The sequence below is a fragment of the Budorcas taxicolor genome, chromosome 19 (genome assembly GCF_023091745.1).
Source record: "Budorcas taxicolor isolate Tak-1 chromosome 19, Takin1.1, whole genome shotgun sequence".
Lineage (NCBI taxonomy): Eukaryota > Metazoa > Chordata > Mammalia > Artiodactyla > Bovidae > Budorcas > Budorcas taxicolor.
The window spans coordinates 37,854,871-37,875,709 of record NC_068928.1 but is presented as its reverse complement, the minus strand read 5'-3'; the positions used below and the strand labels follow the sequence as shown (position 1 = coordinate 37,875,709).

Sequence of the window (20,839 nt, the reverse complement as noted above, 5' to 3'; positions counted from 1 at the left end):
TTATTCATTACCAGGGGCTTAAATAGTTTTATAATTAAAAGTTTTAAATGTCTTGGAGAATTAATTTCTTAAGAAAGATTAGATATGGCATTGACACAAAACAAGGAGATGATTTATTGACTTAACTAATACTTGCGAAGGAATAAATGACAGCCTCCCAGCCCCGCCCAGAAACTTACAGCCGTATGACTAAGGAGCTGAGTTCTGTAGGATGAGAGCTTGTAAGCTTCTAGCATACACAAACATCACAGTACCATTTAAACAACTCACTCCAAAGCCACTCATCAAAATGTCGAGTAATGATTTATAGCAGGTGAATACTGAAAAAAAATGCTGATTTTTATTTACCTTTCAATCTGTGCAAATCCATTAACTATGGATTCTAATGCTCTTCTTCAAAGCACTTTGCCAGGTCACTTCCCTTCTTCCACTCCACATCCTGTTTTCTCTGAGCTTCTCACATAAATTTACTTGAGGGTCCTTCTGCCTATTCACCTACCTCACACCTCTGACCTTCTCCTCAGCCACAGCCAATGTCTGAGCCTTCTTTTCTTTTTTCTCTTGCCCACCCAACTTATGTCCAATCCATCTTTCAAGAAGTTTCTGAAATACTATTTCCAGGTTGTCTTGACCATGTGGTTAAGAAGAAGCCATTCTGAGTTTCATTCTCCTTTATGGAATCCACTAGCTACATAAAGCCATTTACTTATTTTTAATTTTTTAAAATTAACTTTTTACTGGAGTACATACAAGTTGCTTTACAATGTTGTGTTAGTTTCTGCTGTACAGTAAAGTGAATCAGTTATACGTATACATAAATCCACTCTTTTTTTTTAGGTTTCCTTCCCATTTAGGTCATCACAGATCACTAAATAGAGTTCCCAGTGCTAAATAGTAGGTTCTCATTAGTTATCTCTTTTATATATAGTGGACCAATCTCCAATTCGTCCCACTCCTACTACATGAAACCACTTAGATTAACCAAAAATATATATATTTTTGGCCATGCTGCACAGCTTGCAGGATCTTAGTTCCACAACCAGGGAATGAACCCACACAACTCAGGAGTGAAAGTGCAAAGTCCTAACCACTGAACTGCCAGGGAAATCCCTAATTTAGCCTCAGTCTTGCTAGTCACATTTTCAAGTACTCGGTAGTGACATATGGTAGTGGCTATACTATTGCAGAGTGTAAATATTATAGGACACTTCCATTATTGCAGGAAGTTTATTGGATAGCACTGTGCTGCAGCCCATTTCCTCTTCCTCTTCTATACAGTCTTGGAAGACAATGTGGAAGAAATACGTAAGCTTTGAAATTAGATGCCCTTTAGCTTTTGAATATTGGACTTAAAAGTGACTATATGAAACTGTATAAGTGCTCTGCACAATGCCTGTCAGAGGGTAAGTGCTCAGTGAATGGTAGCCATTAATACAATACTGCTTTCCCAAGTAACTCCAGAATCTCTAATTTTCCTTTTAGCAGTGTATACAAGAATCTGCAGAAGCAACAGCAAATGTTACTTCCTTTTCTGTGAGGCTGTGTGGCATATTCAAATAGTTATGGACTTTGAATGTATAAAGACTTATTCAAACCCTCCTCTGCCACTTTATTATCTTAGGACCTTGAGCAAATTAATCTCTGGTGCTCAGTTTCTTCATCTGTAATATGGGAACACTAATACCTACACTGCACAGTAGTAATGATGATTAGAGATAATGTATGTAAAATATGATATCTCGCATATGGTAGGCATTCAAGAAATTTATTATAGAAAGCAGGTACTATTAATTCACCTTATAGAGTGCCATGTACTCAACATAGTTGCATATTAAGTGATTGTTGCTCTTGGTAATGAAGGTCAGGCTAGTAAATCTTTTGTAGGGTGACATTTTGCATTGTTTTAAGAGTTTTCCCTCAATAGGGCTTTCTCTAGTATTCCTACAGTGCAGCTAAACTAAAGTTTTTCTCTATGGTATTATTAATTCTGCTCATAATAGTTCTCTTAAATTTATGTAAGAAAAAAAAATGAGTATTCACAATCATCAGACAGGCTTTAATTTACCATTATCCAGTAGTTTTTACTACTATGAAGACACTTATGGAGTGGCATGCTGGATTGGAATTGTAAAGATTGGCATGAAGAACTGTCACCATCACTGTCACCAATGAAGGCTGCAGCTTAAAATTATGCCCAGACAGCAAGTCTGAAATTTCTGCCTTCAGAGAAAAACTTAAAAAAAAAATCACAGTATTTTTAAAAACAGAGATTAAATGCATATATGAAAAATTGGAGGGCAGAAGGAAGGAGAAGGAAGCATTTTGTATCCTTAGATCCTCTTACAAATTCATGCTGTCAGGAGAAGGGCAAACAAGCATTGAGTCTCTCGTTTCCAGTAGTTGGTACTCCCTAAGTGAGAGTACATTTCAAGCAGTTGTTCTACCGGCTTGCTATGTCTTGTTCCTTCATCTGCTAGAATGCTTGTGGGTCTTTCTAAAATATCCTTGGAGGAGTAGGTGGAAAGTGGTGAATCAATTTAGTATCTAGTCACTCCCCAGGAAAAAAAGAGTGACCAAGTAATCAAATGAAGAGAGCTCTGAGTTCAAACACCAGGATCATCCTATGGCATGGATTTTGTTATCACTGAGCATAATTCCTTTATCTCTTAGAGACAATCAACCTTCAGCCAGGGGAGTGTAACCTTAAAACCTCATAACTCAGTTTAACATAGTGTTACAGTTTGGGGTGATAGTTGTCAGTGCTGGGGCTGATACAATCAGTCTGAGGGAACCTAGAACAAAGAGTGGTGGGTGAAGAGCATGTCACCTCTGTGCACATTTGTTTCCCTGATGAACAAGGAACTATTAGCTGCAGAGAAGGCATTATCTAGGTGAAGAATGATGCTGATTATTTTAGTTGCCTCTCTTGCAATTGTGGGGTAGAACAGAGGGTCTCAGTGAGGTAAGCAGCAGGTTTTTTACTGTGATGCTGAGGATTTTTTTTTAAATTAAGTTTAATTTGGAAAGGTATATAGACACATAGCTCTTCTTCAACAGAAACCAGAAATCAATTTGAGATATAGACCTCTTTTTAACCTCTGCTCTTACTTCATTAAATCAAAAAGTTTTACAGTACTGAATCATATAAGACTTTAAAAAGTCTAAAGGCTTAAACAATTAGTGTTGGGTTAAACAACAGATTTTATACAAAATTCAAGAAGAACTTGTTAATAAAACATCTGAAGGGGGAAATAATATATTCATTGAGCATGTAGCTTTCTGAAGGAACATGCACCATCTTCAAATTTTAATTCTCAATAAATTTAAACTTCAATTGTGAACTTCTATATAAAATATTATTCCTAAATTCACCTTCCCAATAAAGTTGTTTACCACTTAACAGAGTCTTGCCATGTTATGTTTTAAATTAATAATTGCTGTCATTGACTCTAAGTAGAAATGCAACCTGTAAAGTATTTAAAAAAAAACTACTCATAATTTTAGTTTGCTCTTAAAACTACAAGTATTTTAAATTACATTTGTTATTTCAAAATGTTTTTCCTTAATTTCACTATTAGGCAGAGTTCATGATATTATTACATCTTTAAATAATTTATAACTTTTATAAAAGAAAAACAATGTTAACTCTTCTTTGAATGCAGATTTTCTGGTTTTAGATGTAAATTTTCATTTTTATTTTTGCTGAATATGTTTATTTTTATTATTTCTTTTCACATGTCTGGATCTGCTGGATTATAGACTTATAATTTAAGTTAGCATCTTAGAAATCCAGGAACTTTCATACAACAAACTCATTAAAATATATTTCAGAATCTGACTCAGATAACAACATAAAATATCCACTTTTATCATTTAAAAAATGACCAGCATATTTCATTTTAAAAGGATAGTAAAAGTTTCTTAATCAAAAACTTCTTAGAGGTTTTTTACCACATGGATTTACTGCAAACTTGCTGTATCTGCCAGGCCAGTAAACCTACCAGCCCCTTTAGTCAATATCTCACATTGAGATGCCATGTTTTAAGAATCTTCCTGATCAGGTAATATTATAGAATATATTCTTTTCTAATCCTATAGACATACCTTTCAAGGGCACATTTATAAGAGCTGCAAGGACTGAGGAAAAATAAAACCCATACTGTTTTTTAGAGTTTTAAAATATTCTTTACTGGAATTTCAATAATTCATTTAGCAGAGTGTGCAAAAATTTTTATAGAAATCTTTTCTTAATTTTACACTTTTGCCATATGTTGAAAATCATATTTAATATGGTCTTATATCTTCTAGACTGAAAGACAGAATATGTTAGACTTTGTCAGTGATAACTTGGGTAAGAGTTTAAAGAGCATTGTAACTAAATCAGAACTCAGTTTTCACCTATTCCATATAGGAGAAGTAAACAAAGTCCTGAAAGCTTTTCCTAATTCTGATTTCTATAGTGCTAGACCAGGATCCCTGAAACACTCTGAACAGTGATTCATACTGTAACAGTCATAATAGCAACACTAGTAACAATCATAAGTGAACTGTAAAATGTGCTGTAAATACTAACTCAACTGTTAGAATTAACCTGTGCAATTCCAGAAATTTCACCTTAACTAACTTCTTAAAAAGAGTATAAGAAACAACAAAAATGCTAAGGAAGGCCACCACCAGAAACAAAATGCAAACATCCTAAAAGTTTATAAATTTATGTACTTTCGCAAGTTAGTCTGCATTTATTTTTGCTAGACATATTTAGTGTAGTAACCTAGCCTTCTTAACTAAATTGAAATTAATATCAATTGTTCCAACAGTTGTGCTAAATTTCTTTGCACCCAGTATGCAAAGTCCTTATTCATACATGTACCTTTCTCTCTCATTTAGATAAAGCTGGGACTTAATACAGCTGAAAAATGTCTTTCCACTGGTAAGACAAGTTATATATATTGTCTCTTAACATGAAATGAAACATATTTTTTAAAAAGTTAATATATATTTAGAATTATATTATGATTTGATAATTTATCTGTGGAACAAATATAAAAGCGGTGAAAAGTTGTTTTTTTGGAAACCAAGATTTAAACAAGTGAAAAAGACAGTAAGAAGTTTCTCTGGCTCCTTTTTATGTCTTATCCTAAATGAAAAGGGTATTTTAAGGAATTCTAAATTAAGAGAGAAACACTTAAAAACAACATTATCAAATTTAAATATATTTGTTATTCTTGAAGAAACAACACGCAAATGATTTCGCAGGACAAGCTCCTTGAATTGACCTGGTGTTCCTTAGAAAAATTCAGAAACAATTCTTGCTTTACAACTGAAAGCTTTTGTAATATGGAGTGAAAAAGCAAGGAAGAAGTAAGTAACCTGCCTTATTTTCAGCTTTAAAGATATGACAAGGAAAATAAAAATTATTTATAATGACATTTAATGAGAATACAGATGAGGTTTTCTAGGAAAATCTCTTCTATCCTATACTTTGACAACGATCACAAAACTCCAACAAATCTTCTGACACCTCCTTATACCTACAAAGCCAAATATTTGCAGTTTCTATATCACAATGTATCAACTATAACCATCCAACAAATTGGCTGTTTTAATTTCCCTAATTTTAATGCTAAAAGAAAGAATACAAAATCTTAAACTGATTAATGAATTTGAGTTAATAAACAGTTTTTCTAAAATGAATCTTTTTCCAATAGCCAAGTAAACACTTATCTTGAAGTAAGAAAGCTACACTTAAAAGAGCTCTGTGAAAGTATATATGCTTAATTTAAAATCAATAATAGTTCAAAGAACATGTGCCTAAGAGCAGTTGTAATTTTTTGATGACCAAACTAATTGAAACAGAAACAGGTATAACTAAAGGCCATTATCTGCATCTCTACTCATAATTATAAGCATGTTCCAAAGTTTTAAAGAAACTCCACAATTTAGTCTGTCTCATGAAAAGTATGGCCTTAACATGAAAAAATGAGATCCAGCCTAAAAAACCTGACCACAGATTAGGAAACAGGGGTATATAAGATCCCTCAACCTGACCACAGATAAATCTCAAAAATGTTGTCAAATTATTGTTTTTCTAAAAGTGTAAAAACTTGACTTTTACTATGAAGATCATAAATGCTTTGTTATTAAGAGATTCCATCTTTAGGTTTGTTAAATTTTGTCTTCAGATATTCAAAGGAATGTCAATACTAAAAATTAATAAATAGCTGAGATTAAAATTACATTCATACATCTTAAGGGAGAAGCACATAAACTGAATTAATTTCCCTGTTTGAAAAAAACAATTATCATCTCTTCAAATGGGGGAGAAAAAGAGAATCCGTCAAAACTGCCAGTTCTCTATTTAATATTTAAGTCATTATGCTATTCTTACCTATTTCACCTGTGAAACCCCTTCTCATCTTGTTCTGCTATGTCCACGCCACTCTTGTACTTCCTCCGTGAATATAATATTAAATCCTCTCTTTTAAAATTAAAAATATTTAATATTAAAAATCATGGTCTCTAATTTATTTCTAGAGCTCTTAGAATTGCTAAACAGGACCCCATTTTTTTTCATTAGAATGTGACTTGAGCATAAAGGCAATCTACCTCAACCATTATTCAAGTTTTTCACGTAGCTTAAAAAAAAACTACTGAGGGGCAGTGTTTAACTTTAATCTATCTTTTCACCTCCTGGATTGCCATGTAAGGCATATTAATAGCAACTCTTCATTGGTTCTTATCTCTAGACCAACTATTCCAAGGAAGAACAGAAATGTTACTTTTAATGGCCTCCTAGAAAAACAATTTTGTGCTACATGTAGAAGTTTTTTCCATAGGCAATACACTTGAATTCATCTGCATGCCAGTTCAATCTTCCCTTCATCTGTTTGCTACTTACTAGACATTTATGTAAATATAACTGAAATTCACAGAAGGAATGCTACAATAATATATTGTAAAACTAATAACTTAATTTATTATAGGAGATATAGGATATCTGTTTAAATCTGTTAGAAATGCTAACAATATCCATTTTTAATGGAAAAGAAAAAATTACCTGCAAATTTGGTTTAAAATTCATATTCAAGCCTCCCTCATTTAAGAATATAAACCCTCAAGATTATGGTTTTACTTGTCCTCCTCCTGACTTGTGTAATAAGAATATACTGATATGACCGTTGTTAAGAAATTAATATTTTTTAGGTTTTAGGGCATTAATAAAAGAATAGGAACTTCTCAGATCTGAGTGTGTTTGTGCTTGAATATATATACATACACATGGCAATCCACTCCAGTATTCTTGCCTGGAGAATCCCATGGACAGAGGAGCCTAGTGAGCCACAGTCCGTGGGGTTGCAAAGAGTAGGACACGACTGAGCGACTAACAAACAAACGATACAATATATATGTATATATATGTGTGTGTGTGTAATTTTTATATGTCGTAGTCTATAATTTTTAAATTCTTGGATTCATTCCCTATATTCACATGTTGAGAATTTATGTATCTTATAGCCTTGGATCATTTTTAAAACAAAACAATCCAGAAAAGTTCAAAAGTAATATTTTCTTTTACCACAAGAGGGGGCTAGAGAATTCTAATCTCTTCTAAGGTCTATAAAACCCTTTTAACTGCTACTTTATAGACATTCAATTACAACAGGCCATAATACATTAAGGCATTAAAATACACATATATCCCAACATATGCCAAAGCAAGAACTACACTAGCGTGCCCACCAGATGATCACCAACACCAACATCAAATAAACACTTAGGCGTCTTCAAGAGGTTTATATGAGATTTTACTTTAGTCAGCTCTTTTGGTTAGGTGAACCCTTTGGAATGGGAATATCAAGGAATGTGATAAAATGCCCAAGAAGTGGAGAATATGACAGGAGAAGAGTGAACTAAGGATTAAGAGAACTGAAATTTATGTAGTTTGGAAAAGTGAAGACTCTAGGGATGAATGTTCACAGTCTTTAAATACCTTCTAAAGGTAACAATATAAATGAATTAGGGGAATTATCCAGTCTCGGAAGATGGTATAGAAGAGAGCAATGGCCTGAAACTAAGGAAGGAAAAGTTTAGGTTAGACATGAAGAATAAATTGGTAATAATAGTTGGGCGGGAAATATGTCCTGCAAAGGAAGGATACAGAGCATAATGGCTATATTTGATAATTAATTAAATGAGATATTAGTAAGAATGATGTGAATTCATTAGAAGGGCTAGATTAGATAACTCAAGTGATTTTTTTTTTCCCTAAGCTGTGACAATTTCTAGGCTCAACTACGTACTTGGATATTCATAAATGTCTTTCAATGATGATAATGGTCATTTGTAGAAAGGAGTGCTCATGATCCCAGTTAACCCTATGTTTTTTTGATTAAAACAAAATCTGGAGTATTATTATGAAATAACATAATTACAAAATTAACCATTAAAATGATGCTTATCTCATAGAGAATTCCATTAAAATAAACTATACCATATAAGCTATGGTATAAGCTATAGCTAATAAACTATACCATATAAGCTATACCCTAACAGCTCATAGAAATGGGTCCACAAATAATTGGCTAAAGGTTTCTATAAGTGAAAATTTTCCATGAAGGAACAATTCCCCTATAAATCCCAGTTTTACAAGCCAGAGAAACCACTTTGTATAATCTTTCCCTCTAGACTAATGTATCTGGGTTTAAGCTACTTAGGGCCTAACATAAAAAAACCTGTCACTCAAAGTCAGAAAGGCAGTGTAGAGCATAAGTGTAATTATAGTTTATGAATTCAACAATCTTCCCATAGTAGACAATAATATTCTAGATTAACATGTTTCAGCATTGTTTTAAACAGCATTACTAACATTTACTTTTTACTCGAAAAGCCAGAGTTCTATGACAAAGCAAAAGAATTTATGGCTAGAAGAACAAAGATCACCAAAGCATGAAGAAATCACTCTACATATACACTTACATATATATACAACAAAAATATATAAAGCATAATATATATTAAGTATAAATATAAATTTATGCCTATATAAATTAAGTATATGTATCTACATACTTGGCCTGAAAGTTTTATGCTTAAACAAAATCCTTTCACATTTAAGTGAATATTAAACTTTGAGATAAAAATGGTCAATGGCTTTGCAGCTTGAAGAAAAAATGGTCTGCCTTTGACTCAGTTTTATATATATATATACACATATATCAGATAACTATATTACATTAGCAACCAAAACACTGTATATCATTTTTCCACCACTGTAATGACCACACTAACAAGTTCAATAATCACATACTAGGACTTTCATACTACCACTACACTCATTGACTCGTTTAGAATTTGGAGAGAAACAAAAAATATTTGAGGCAATATAAAAAAGCTTAATCTCATCAACCAAATCACTCACTTAAAAATCAACTATTTACACTTTAAAATGGCCACTGTTACTTCAATACTAATTATAGTAGAAGCTCAATAAATGTTGTCCTTTCAAAGAATGGGCTTTTGCTCATATTGCTAGTGTGGAAAAAATTTCTAAAATCATGTTGGCTACAGCAAAGGCCAAATCTTATCCTGACTTTCTTTCAAACTACTCCAACCAACTGTTTCTTGTTTTTTTTTCCTGAAAACTCAGTCCTTCAAAATCAGCACTTGATTATGTACCATATACCTTATTATGGGGGTGTTCAGTCTTCTCTCTTCAACTAGATTATTTACTTACTAACCAAAGGAATCGCACCTTATTTCTTTTTGTACCCTCCACTCATCCTCTAAATTCATAACTGAATAAGAGCATTCAATATAGGAATTCAATAACTAACTCTTCATTGGCAGTCTACTAAAATCTATAACATGGACAAAAAGGCCAAAAAAGATAATGAATTAGTTCTCTGTCAAGTCAATTCAGAAACTAATTGTATGCTATTCACAACTGTAATTGTCCGAATTTATGGAGCCCTTTGAAATTCTTTATAAAATACTGCTTCCAAATCATTCTGGGAAGATAACATACATAGGCCAGAGAGACACACATGTCTGAAGAACGTGACTAAAACTTCTGAAAAACAGCTTAATGCCCATGGCCAGGCAAAACTATCTGGGCCCGCACTGAAAAGCATGCTGAGATCAGGCAGGTGAGGAGAGTACACAGTATGGGTCAGGGGAGGCTGTGCCCAGGTCTTGGTTTTCTTACTGATTCTGTCTTGTTGACCATAGGACCAGGCACTTGACCTTTTTTAAAATGTAGTTTCCATTTTGGTAAAACAGAGATTAGATTGGGTGATTACCAAGTCTCTTCCATGTCTAAACTGCCATGGTTTTAATGTTAAAATGTGGGTTAAGTTTGCAAGGAGTTTTTCCTAGTGAAAGAAGCATTATGGAAGCTATCCAACAATCAACACATGCGAGAGTGCTTTGCTAAAGCACTGGACAGAAGGTTAGAGTTTAAATACGCACCAACAGCCCAAACATGCTTGGCTGAAGAATGAAAAATGAGTAGTTCATAGACAGATAATTGTTATTGTTTTTTTTATTCTTCACAAAACATGTATAATCCTTGGTAATCATTTGTTTAAGTTATATAAATTACTGTCAACTTTGAAGCCCAGTTTGTCATCTTCATCTGTGATTTATACCAGACTATATAAACGACATGATGTCTTAGATCTAATAAGACATTTATCTTCATGAAGGAGGCCACTGCAATCCTGAGTGACAGCTTACTTACCCTTATCACAGTTAACTCAACACTGAGTCCTTAATTTCTCCCAATGATCTGAAATCTGATGGACTCACCTGAAGCCAACAGAGGCTTGTTCAGAAATCTACCATGCTCATGAAAGTAGGTGTTTTACAGTAGGAATTTATTCTTTGACTCTCAAAACACAGACATAGAAGCCAGTTTTGTGCTCTTCCACAGCGTACACTCTAAATACACAGACATAACTTCTGTTAGGTTTGACAGGAGTCATATGCCTTATTAAAGAAAAATATACCCGCAAGCAATAAAGATAAAAGCAAATAACTGAAGAATAAAAATGAAATGAGATAAATGCTTGTTTGAATGTATGTATGTTTATTTATATAATCATATATGGAGAGGGACTATTTGAGTCACTTCTATTATCATCATATAATAGAATAAGAAGGTACTAACAACCCTAAATATGTTCAAATAGTTTATGTAATTTAAGAAAAATACACACGAAGAATGTAATGTGCTTGACCCTATCAGTGAGAAGGAAGCAAATGGCTTGCTGTTTTTAGGCCATTAACTCTTTCAACCTACTAGGGTACCAATGACTGAACTTGCAATAGCTTTCTAACATTCCAAGTAAAGCAGCCATAAAACACACACATTTTCCTCCAAAGCTGTCAGCAGTATTCAGCCTAAGGTTTACCTGATCAGAGGGGTCACTTACCACTAATCACTGCACCATTAATTCACACAACCCATAAGTATATGCAGTTTATTTATTATGTGAAACAATATAATTTATATAGTAAAATCAGGCCTTACACACAACTCACAGCAATGAGGTCTCAAACTGGCTTGTGAACAAAGATTTTTTTATCTTCACTGAATATAAAATCTATCAGGGATGCTATGAGTAGACTTGCTATGGTTTTTCCAGTAGTCATGTGTGGAATGTGAGAGGTGGACCATAAAGCAGGCTGAGCACTGAAGAACTGATGTTTTCAAATTATGGTACTGGTGAAGACTCTTGAGAGTCCCTTGGACAGCAAGGAGATCAAACTAGTCAATTCTAAAGGAAATCAACCCTGAATATTCACTGGAAGGACTGACGCTGAAGCTAAGGCTCCAATACTTTGGCCACCTGATGCGAAAGACCCTGATGCTGGGAAAGATGGAGGGCAGGAGGAGAAGTGGGCAAGAGAGGGTGAGATGGTTGTATGGCAACACCAATTCAATGAACATGAGTTTGAGCACACCCGGGAGATAGTGAAGGACAGGGAAGCCTGGCGTTTTGCAGTCCATGGTGTCGCAAAGCGCTGGACATGACTGACTGACTGAACAACAACAAATCCTCCAGTTATCATTACAAAACATTAAAAAATGTTTTTAAGAAGTGTTAAAAATGAAGCCATAAAAACTGATTCTCTTTATTTTAAAATTTTCTGTTTTTTAATATATCTTTCAGAAAAGGCATGGAGTTGAAAATGGCCACTGGTACATTAACAAGTCTACAATTTCTTTTAAATCAAGTAGCATATAAATTGGTCTATAAAGGCTCTTCACTTAATCATTTTTACTCTTCTCCAATGATGGTTATAGGTTTTTACTTTTCCAATTCTATTTTTCATTTTGCTGGAGAACAAGAATGCTTTATAACCTTTAACATCCAGATGTAAAAACAAGTTAGAAAAACATTCTTCCTCATTTCTTCCCAGATATATCTAACCAATACCATTTATTACCTTTTCCTTAATTAGAAGGTAATAATACATGATACATAATATTAATACATTATTACAGATTTCTGGTTTCTTCACTTAAAATCATTTTATTTAAAAATTTTTTCTTCCAGAAGGAGTCACTGTAACCTTCTGTAGAACTCTTTCCCTAACCCATCTTTAAAAAATTTATGTATGTGTTGTTTAGTCGCTAAGTCATTTCTGGTTCTTGCAACCCCATGGACTGCAGCCTGCCAGGCTCCTCTGTCAATGAGATTTCCCAGGCAAGAATACTGGAGTGGGTTGCCATTTCCTTCTGCAAAAGATCTTCCCCACGCAGGGACTGAACCAGCATCTCCTGCCTTCGCGGGCAGATTCTTTACCCCTGAGCCACCTGGGAAGTCCCCTATATACATGGGGGTTCTTCGTAATTATATATCCATTGTATATTTTGGACAATGAGAGCAATCAGATTTTGAGCTTCATAGTTGGCTGGCTTTTGTATAGTTACTGTATTGAATGCTTCATACTAAAAAATTTTTCCTTCAATATAGTAGAAACTAAGTCTTCCTAAATCTATAAATCTAAGTTTTATTACTTGTTAGCAAGTTTTCATTCCTGATTATGGGGTTACGCTCTTGTTTGTAGGTATCTCTCCATAGGCTATAGCCTGACATTCTCAGACTGAGGGCAATTTACAAAGGAAGAGGAGAAGGAATTGTGATTAGGTAGCAACATGCTCTCATTTTTATGCATGGTTTAGCATGTAACCTTGGTTTTCATTTTATGCTGTGCACCTGGTCAGGTTTCTATATTCTTCTAGATCTCTTTGTAGTTTTCACAAAAGCATGACCCAAACACGACACGCACCATGGTTATTGCTTCTCATCACTGAAGTAATGGCCAAATGGGTCAGACTGTGTCCTTGCATAGTTGTACGTCTAGGATACTGATCTGGCTAGAGCTGGAAAGCCACCAAGCTGAAAAATTTTAGGACTGATCTTTCATTTTTCTAATAAAGATAAAAATTCCAAGTGTTTAAAATAATGTTACTATAAATAAAAAATTTTTTAAATCTTTTGTTGCTAATGGATCACTGTAGCTATCTCATCAGCAAATGAAGACATTGTCCATTTGTCAACACATTAATAGTGTGTTTTCCCAATGAGATAGTCAGCTCCATGAGGGCAAGGACCATGTTTGACTTTTTACTGCCTTATAGTTTTGCACAGCATTGCCTTATAATCTCTAAATAAGTATTTGTTAAAATAATGAATAAATAACATATCAAATGTTACTGTTCTCTATAATGGTATAATCTAGTAAAATAGGATATAAAGTTTACTTAAAATTTTAACATCTTTATAAGCGTCTCTTTAATTTCACAAGAAATGTACATATCTTTATTTTTCAGGGGAAGGAAACAAACATTTATTGTGCCCATTATCCATCAGGCACTAGGCACTTTGCTAGATCCAATACTTTGCAGAAACATATCTTATCATCCTGCAAATAAACAAGTCTGCTCTTACCTCTACTATTAACAGTGACACTTTGGGAATTCTTTCAACTTTAATGTGCTTTGGGATTTTCCAGGTAATAGGTTTACCTCTCTCAACACTAATCACTTTCTTTAATTTCAACTATTTTTAATGAAAACATTTTAAATATACTATTTCCACTTAGAGGTCTTTCTGGCTTACTTATTGTGTTCTCAGTTGTGTTTGGGAAAGCTGGAAATACTAAGTAAGTGACCTATGGATTAATGAGGTACTATTGTTCTAATTCTGTCAAGCATTAGATTGATCAAAAACAAACAAAACAAATTTTTTGTTTTGCATTGTTGATTTTGTATAATTATTAATCAGCTACCAATGTAATTATTAAGCTTTCAATCCAAATGATGTTTTTAGTATAAAAGCTTAGGTATTACTAATTGAGCTAGGATACAAAGCTCAAACAAAATAAACTGCTTTTGTGTGACTGAATCTATAGTTCTGTTTGGTAGTTATCAATTCAACGAAAATAAGAAAATACGAAATCACCAAAATGGCTAAATGAAATAAGAATTAATGACAAATTAAAAGGAGAAGTGAATGCAGGGATTATGAACACTTGGAAAATGCCAAAGTCGGAGGGAAATTTGGAAGAAAAATAAATACTAAGATCACAGACTAATAAAGAAAAATAAAGAATAATTTACCAACTTTACTCCCAATCCCTAAGTGAATAATAAGCTTCCAATTTAATATTCAGTTTAGTAGCATTTCGACATTCCCCCAGCACACACACACTGCAAAGGCACAAGAGAGACTTTGATAAGATAACCATGTGCATCAATGATGATCAAACCTTCTGTTCAAGTGGCCAAATGCCAGAAGAGGCACAGTGAACTCCCACCCCTGGGATATCTGAGCCTGAGCCAGAAACTGGCAGCCACCATGCCAAAATTTTTATATTCATGTATCTTAAAAATTCATATACATGCCACTATATTATATACCAATGTGTTTCTAATATAATGTTTATAAGGGTTGAATTATTTAACTCTTCCCATTCCCAAATCTTCAAATAAAATGGATGTTCCAGGAAGATCTGCATTATGGTTCTTGTGATTTTCCCTTCCCCTTAGACAACACCAATATGGTCAGAGGGATGTGAGTATGGGTAAAAATGATATCCTATTATAATATGATAAGCTCAAGAGTCTCAAATAATCCTCAATAAATCAATAATTCAGTAATCATTAAACAAAAGCTCTAATTCTCATGAACTTCACTGAAGCTAAAAAATATGAAAGAAGATTAAACTGGGCCCTGCAATCTTAAAAAGGTCTCTTAGCTTTTCAGCTACAGTTCTTATAGAAAGATCAATAATGATGTCTTCCTGCTCCAATATGGAATTAGTGTTTCCCTAAGTACATTAACTTGAGAACTATTGAATTATCTAGGAGGATAGCACCACAATGAAACAAATAGTTGGTCTTTGCAAACGAGTGATTACCAATACAGAGAACCTTCTGAAGGCTGCTGGATTGAAAATGACCAAAGGCAAAGACCCCAGGACAAAAAGTATAAAAGTATGGTCACCCTAAAGACAGAAAGATGACACTCACCCTCATCCTGATAATCTGGCAAAAAAGGTGCATCTGATGTAAAAGAAGGGCCATGAGTTCCACTGTGATTATCATCGGAGCTGTCCTGTCCAAGGTAATTTTCAGGTTGGTCTCCCCCTGAGGGACAAAAAAGAAAGGAAAAAAGGTCATACTTCTGACATCTTAATAAATGTCTTTGTAGATTCCTTCCAAAGGCCAGTGTTAGTCACTCAGTCTTGTCTGACTCTCTGCGACTGACTCTCCATGGTCTGTCCATGAAATTCCCCAGGCAAGAATACCGGAGTGGGTTGCCATTCCCTTCTCCAGGGGATTTTCCCAACCCAGGGACTGAACCTGGGTCTCCTGCATTGCAGGTAGATTCTTTTCCATCTGAGCTACCAGGGAAACCCAGATTCCTTCGGTATTTACCAAATATATATATCCATTAACGTAAGAGAAACAGATAAATAATTTATAGAACCAACCTACCTGGATGGGAAATTTTCCATTCAACTAACTAGAACTGAGAAACTGTTAAAGTGAGGAGACCTTTTGCCACCAGAAAGAAATTTCCCCATCACACTTAAAATGAAAACATAGTTGTAAAAATATCCCATTAATTACAACTTTTACCCTGAATGCCCCTATTTCCAAATGAAATAGAATAAATTACACAAAGAGTTAAACTTCTATACATAATACAGTGAAGCAAGGTCAAGCGGAGAAGTGGGGGAGCCTGGTGGGCTGCCGTCTATGGGGTCGCACAGAGTTGGACGTGACTGAAGCGACTTAGCAGCAGCAGCAAGGTCAAGATTCTTTCCTTTGCTAAAAAATAAGACAAGTAAAATTTGGAGAGAATCTGGACTACTCCAATTTAAATCACTACTTGTTTTACAATTTTAAGGAAGTTCTCTTTATAATTCTGGTTTACAGCCTATGCAACCAACCTCTTAGGAATTCTAAAAACCCTAAGAAGGTAATATTTGTTCTGCAAAATTGCTTTGATGAAAGGTAATGTATATACAATTCCGAATAAGGCAATTAAAATAATGCTAATCTCTTTTGGGCGTTTTTGACACACTAGTGGATTATATTTTGTAGAAGTGGCCCATGCTATTACAACACTTTAAAAGGTTTAGAAAGAAGATGTTAGTTCATTCAGAAACCAGAAGAAAAGGCTCTGCACTGCAATTGGCTTTCCTCAAAATCCCCCAAACAGAGGTACAGTCTGCTGATAAAAAGATACCAACAGCTGCTCAGTTCATTTCACAAACATGAAAAGAGGATTTTCAACTGAATTTAATATTATCTCAAATACTAATTTCCAAAGGAAATCACCAATGCTAATCTCAGCAAACACTGTAGAGTTTTGGCCCTGGATTTCAACTAGGGAGCAGTGAAACCGAACAACCTACATAGAATCTGTATTGCCTCACTTTAAAGGTTTATTTCCTACAATTAAACTAGAAGGATAGGGAGGATATAAAATGATTAAAAGTGGAAAGCTGTAGCCTTCTCTTTCTATAAATTAGATGATCATATCTAGATTCCTCTGCAGACGCTCAATGATAGGTAGACGTCCATAACTGAGTTGAACACCTGCAGATACAGGACTTTAAAAATAAACTGTGAAGTTTGTTGTGGAGAATAAAAGTAAAATTAAAACAAACAAACCCTTCACACAACAGTCACTGGCTAGAGTGGGAAGAAATGCTGTGTTTTACTAGGTTACTTGATTAAGATACAAAGCTTATAGTTCTGCTAAAGTACTACTGAGAAATTTCTATTATAAGCAGAAAAATTCTCAAATACTGAACTGAGGGCTAAAATTCTCAAATTTTACATCACTGCAAATCCACTGAAATGATATTATCAAGGCAATCTAAATGTACAGCCTGGCAGGCAACCTGAAAGTGAGCTGTGAGGTTAAAGGAATTTAAAAATTTTGAGTCAAACAAAGATCCAGTTAAAAAGTAGTCATATGGGTTGCCAAGCAAAATTTAACATTTGTAGGACATAATGGGCATTATTTATCAACTGTCACTCCAGACTCAAAGTTTTCTGCTTGCTCCAGAAATCTGACAAATCTACTCTTACGTATTCTAGCAGTGTAGGCTTTTTTTAAAAAAGCAAATCAGGAGGGGCTTTGCTTTGCTTTGTTATTTTAAATGAGCTTTTAAGTTTTGGAATAGTTGTGGATTTATTCTAAGTATTGCAAAGATAGTACAAGGAGTTCCTACATACTGTTCAAGCAGTTTCCCCAATGTCAACTTTTTACATAACTAGTGTATACTTGTCAAAATCAAGAAATTAGCATTGGTACACTGCTATTAACTAAACCACAGACCTTATTCAGATTACACCAGTTTTCCCACTAGTGTCCTTTTCCTGTCACAGGATCCAATTCAGTTATATTTAGAGCTTCCATTTTTAAAGTATTATCCAAAATACCTGCCTGGATTTGGCATGCCTGGAGAATCCCATGGACAGAGAAGCCTGGCTGGCTATAGTTCATGGGGTCGCAAAGAGCTGGACATGACTGAAGTGACTTAGCATGCATGCATGCATTATTAACTTCAGATGGAAAAGTCACTTCCATATGATTCCTATGGTGTCTAAACAGTTACTCACGGTGAGTTTTTAACAGCTACCTCTGTGCTAAATAAAAGACCATGACTCTGTAAAGTATACAACAACAAAGGTATACAACTCAATGCAGGAAAAATAGAGCCTAGGTCAGTACTAAAAATGACTGCAGTGGGGGAAACATTTAAAAATGTGTTTTACATCCAAGTGTAATTAGTTCCTGATGAGGGAAATGTAGCTGTAAGTATTTTCAGTGTCATATCAAGTGGCCCAGTTCCCCTGGACACACACAGAAAAAAAGCCAGTAACATATAAATAAACACTCCCATGTAATTAAAATGATTATAATTATTCAAGATGCATGGGTGAAATTTTCTATAGAAGAACTAACAATTACTGTGGTCATTTTGGATTTGTTGAAGTTTAGAACATAATTTTTTCTTAAAACATAATCGCAAGTAATCTCTGGACTTATCTACAGCTCTTACAATTGCAGTTACAAGTGGCCACAACCACAGTCCAGTGGGATCAGACATAAATGATCACAAACTATAGTGACAGACATTTCCACTCAGGAGCTCTACAATTAGGGCTTAGAACTCCACCTGCTTTGAGTGGCTTTCTCACAAGCAAGACCCCTAGCCACTAGAGACACTCTTTCCCATTGCAACTCACTCAGAATCAATATATTTCTATCCAGATATATATATTCTAACACACAGTATCTCCATTAATCACATCCACTACCTTCAGTCCCTTCCTTTTGTATTTCTAAACAAGATCTGGGGGAACTATATTAATGGTTCACCTGCTATTAGCTGGTAATTTGCTCCTCTAATCCTAAGTGTCATAAGAATTGGGCACCAGAAACGCCCCTTAGTATATTCAGTGGCAGGTTTCCACTGAGTATGGTGCTGAGGGGCCTGTAAGGAGGATGACTTCTCTATTGTTCTTTCCTTCGAGTCAAACTCAATTTCATTCATGCTCCATAGAGTGATAAGTTGGGAATTTCTGAGGGTTGGAGCAGGAAGATAAAGCAGCTTTGTGTCAGGTGTAAGGTAATTATTTGCTAGGGTTTCTGTGCTATTTGTTTTTATTCCCTGTGTTTTCATTAACAGCTAATGAGTTTTCTCCCTTAATTCTGAAACAATAGCTTGGCCACTTGAAGTTGGCTTTTTCTGCCATGAATTCAACCAGCTGTTGCTGCTCCATAAACTTTATGGAGAAGTGAATTAAACTGCTAAAAACTTTCATTTCCTAATTCAATTCCAAATAAAACAGGGGGGAAAATGAGCCATGATGATGCTCCCCTTGTAACTATTTTGACTCACAGCAAATCCATCTGATTCTGAACTTGCAGGTACTGTTTACAGATAAAAACAAACCATAATGATGATTTTACCAAGAAATGAGAGAAAAATTTAAAAAGACAGAAAAAATAAAAAAGCATAAAACATAAGCATAAAAACATAAGAATAATAAATACAACATATAAATATGTTTGTTTATTCAATATGCAAAGGCTCAATTTGTTTTTTTTCATGTTACTATGAAGTCATTAACTTTTACTTTTCTCCTAATTAATTATGAGCTATATTATATAAAAACTTTATGCACATCTGCAGTATGGTACTGGCACAAAGACAGACATATAGATCAATGGAACAAAATAGAAAGCCCAGAGATAAATCCACACACCTATGGACACCTTATCTTTGACAAAGGAGGCAAGAATATACAATGGAGTAAAGACAATCTCTTTAACAAGTGGTGCTGGGAAAACTGGTCAACCACCTGTAAAAGAATGAAACTAGATCACTTTCTAACACCACACACAAAAATAAACTCAAAATGGATTAAAGATCTAAATGTAAGACCAGAAACTATAAAACTCCTAGAGGAGAACATAGGCAAAACACTCTCAGACATAAATCACAGCAGGATCCTCTATGATCCACCCCCCAGAATTCTGGAAATAAAAGCAAAAATAAACAAATGGGATCTAATTAAAATTAAAAGCTTCTGCACAACAAAGGAAAATATCAGCAAGGTGAAAAGACAGCCTTCTGAATGGGAGAAAATAATAGCAAATGAAGCAACTGACAAACAACTCATCTCAAAAATATACAAGCAACTTATGCAGCTCAATTCCAGAAAAATAAATGACCCAATCAAAAAATGGGCCAAAGAACTAAATAGACATTTCTCCAAAGAAGACATACGGATGGCTAACAAACACATGCAAAGATGCTCAACATCACTCATTATCAGAGAAATGCAAATCAAAACCACAATGAGGTACCACTTCACACCAGTCAGAAAGGCTGCGATCCAAAAATCTGCAAGCAATAAATGCTGGAGAGGGTGTGGAGAAAAGGGAACCCTCCTACACTGTTGGTGGGAATGCAAACTAGTACAGCCACTATGGAGAACAGTGTGGAGATTCCTTAAAAAATTGCAAATAGAACTACCTTATGACCCAGCAATCCCACTGCTGGGCATACACACCAAGGAAACCAGAATTGAAAGAGACACATGTACCCCAATGTTCATCGCAGCACTGTTTATAATAGCCAGGACATGGAAACAAACTAGATGTCCATCAGCAGATGAATGGATAAGAAAGCTGTGGTACATATACACAATGGAGTATTACTCAGCCGTTAAAAAGAATTCATTTGAATCAGTTCTGATGAGATGGACGAAACTGGAGCCCATTATACAGAGTGAAGT

General features: G+C 34.6%; 2 protein-coding genes across 2 annotated transcripts in view; one reads left to right on the top strand and one right to left on the bottom strand.

Moving 5' to 3' along the window:
* Positions 1-20,839, top strand: part of NFE2L1 (NFE2 like bZIP transcription factor 1) — a 592,815-nt gene that overhangs the window by 255,185 nt on the left and 316,791 nt on the right. The window lies entirely within an intron of this gene.
* Positions 1-20,839, bottom strand: part of SKAP1 (src kinase associated phosphoprotein 1) — a 296,819-nt gene that overhangs the window by 185,879 nt on the left and 90,101 nt on the right. Inside the window, exon 4 of the mRNA XM_052658022.1 lies at positions 15,542-15,658. Within this exon, the coding sequence (XP_052513982.1) occupies positions 15,542-15,658 (117 nt within the window). The remainder of the gene's footprint in view (positions 1-15,541; positions 15,659-20,839) is intronic.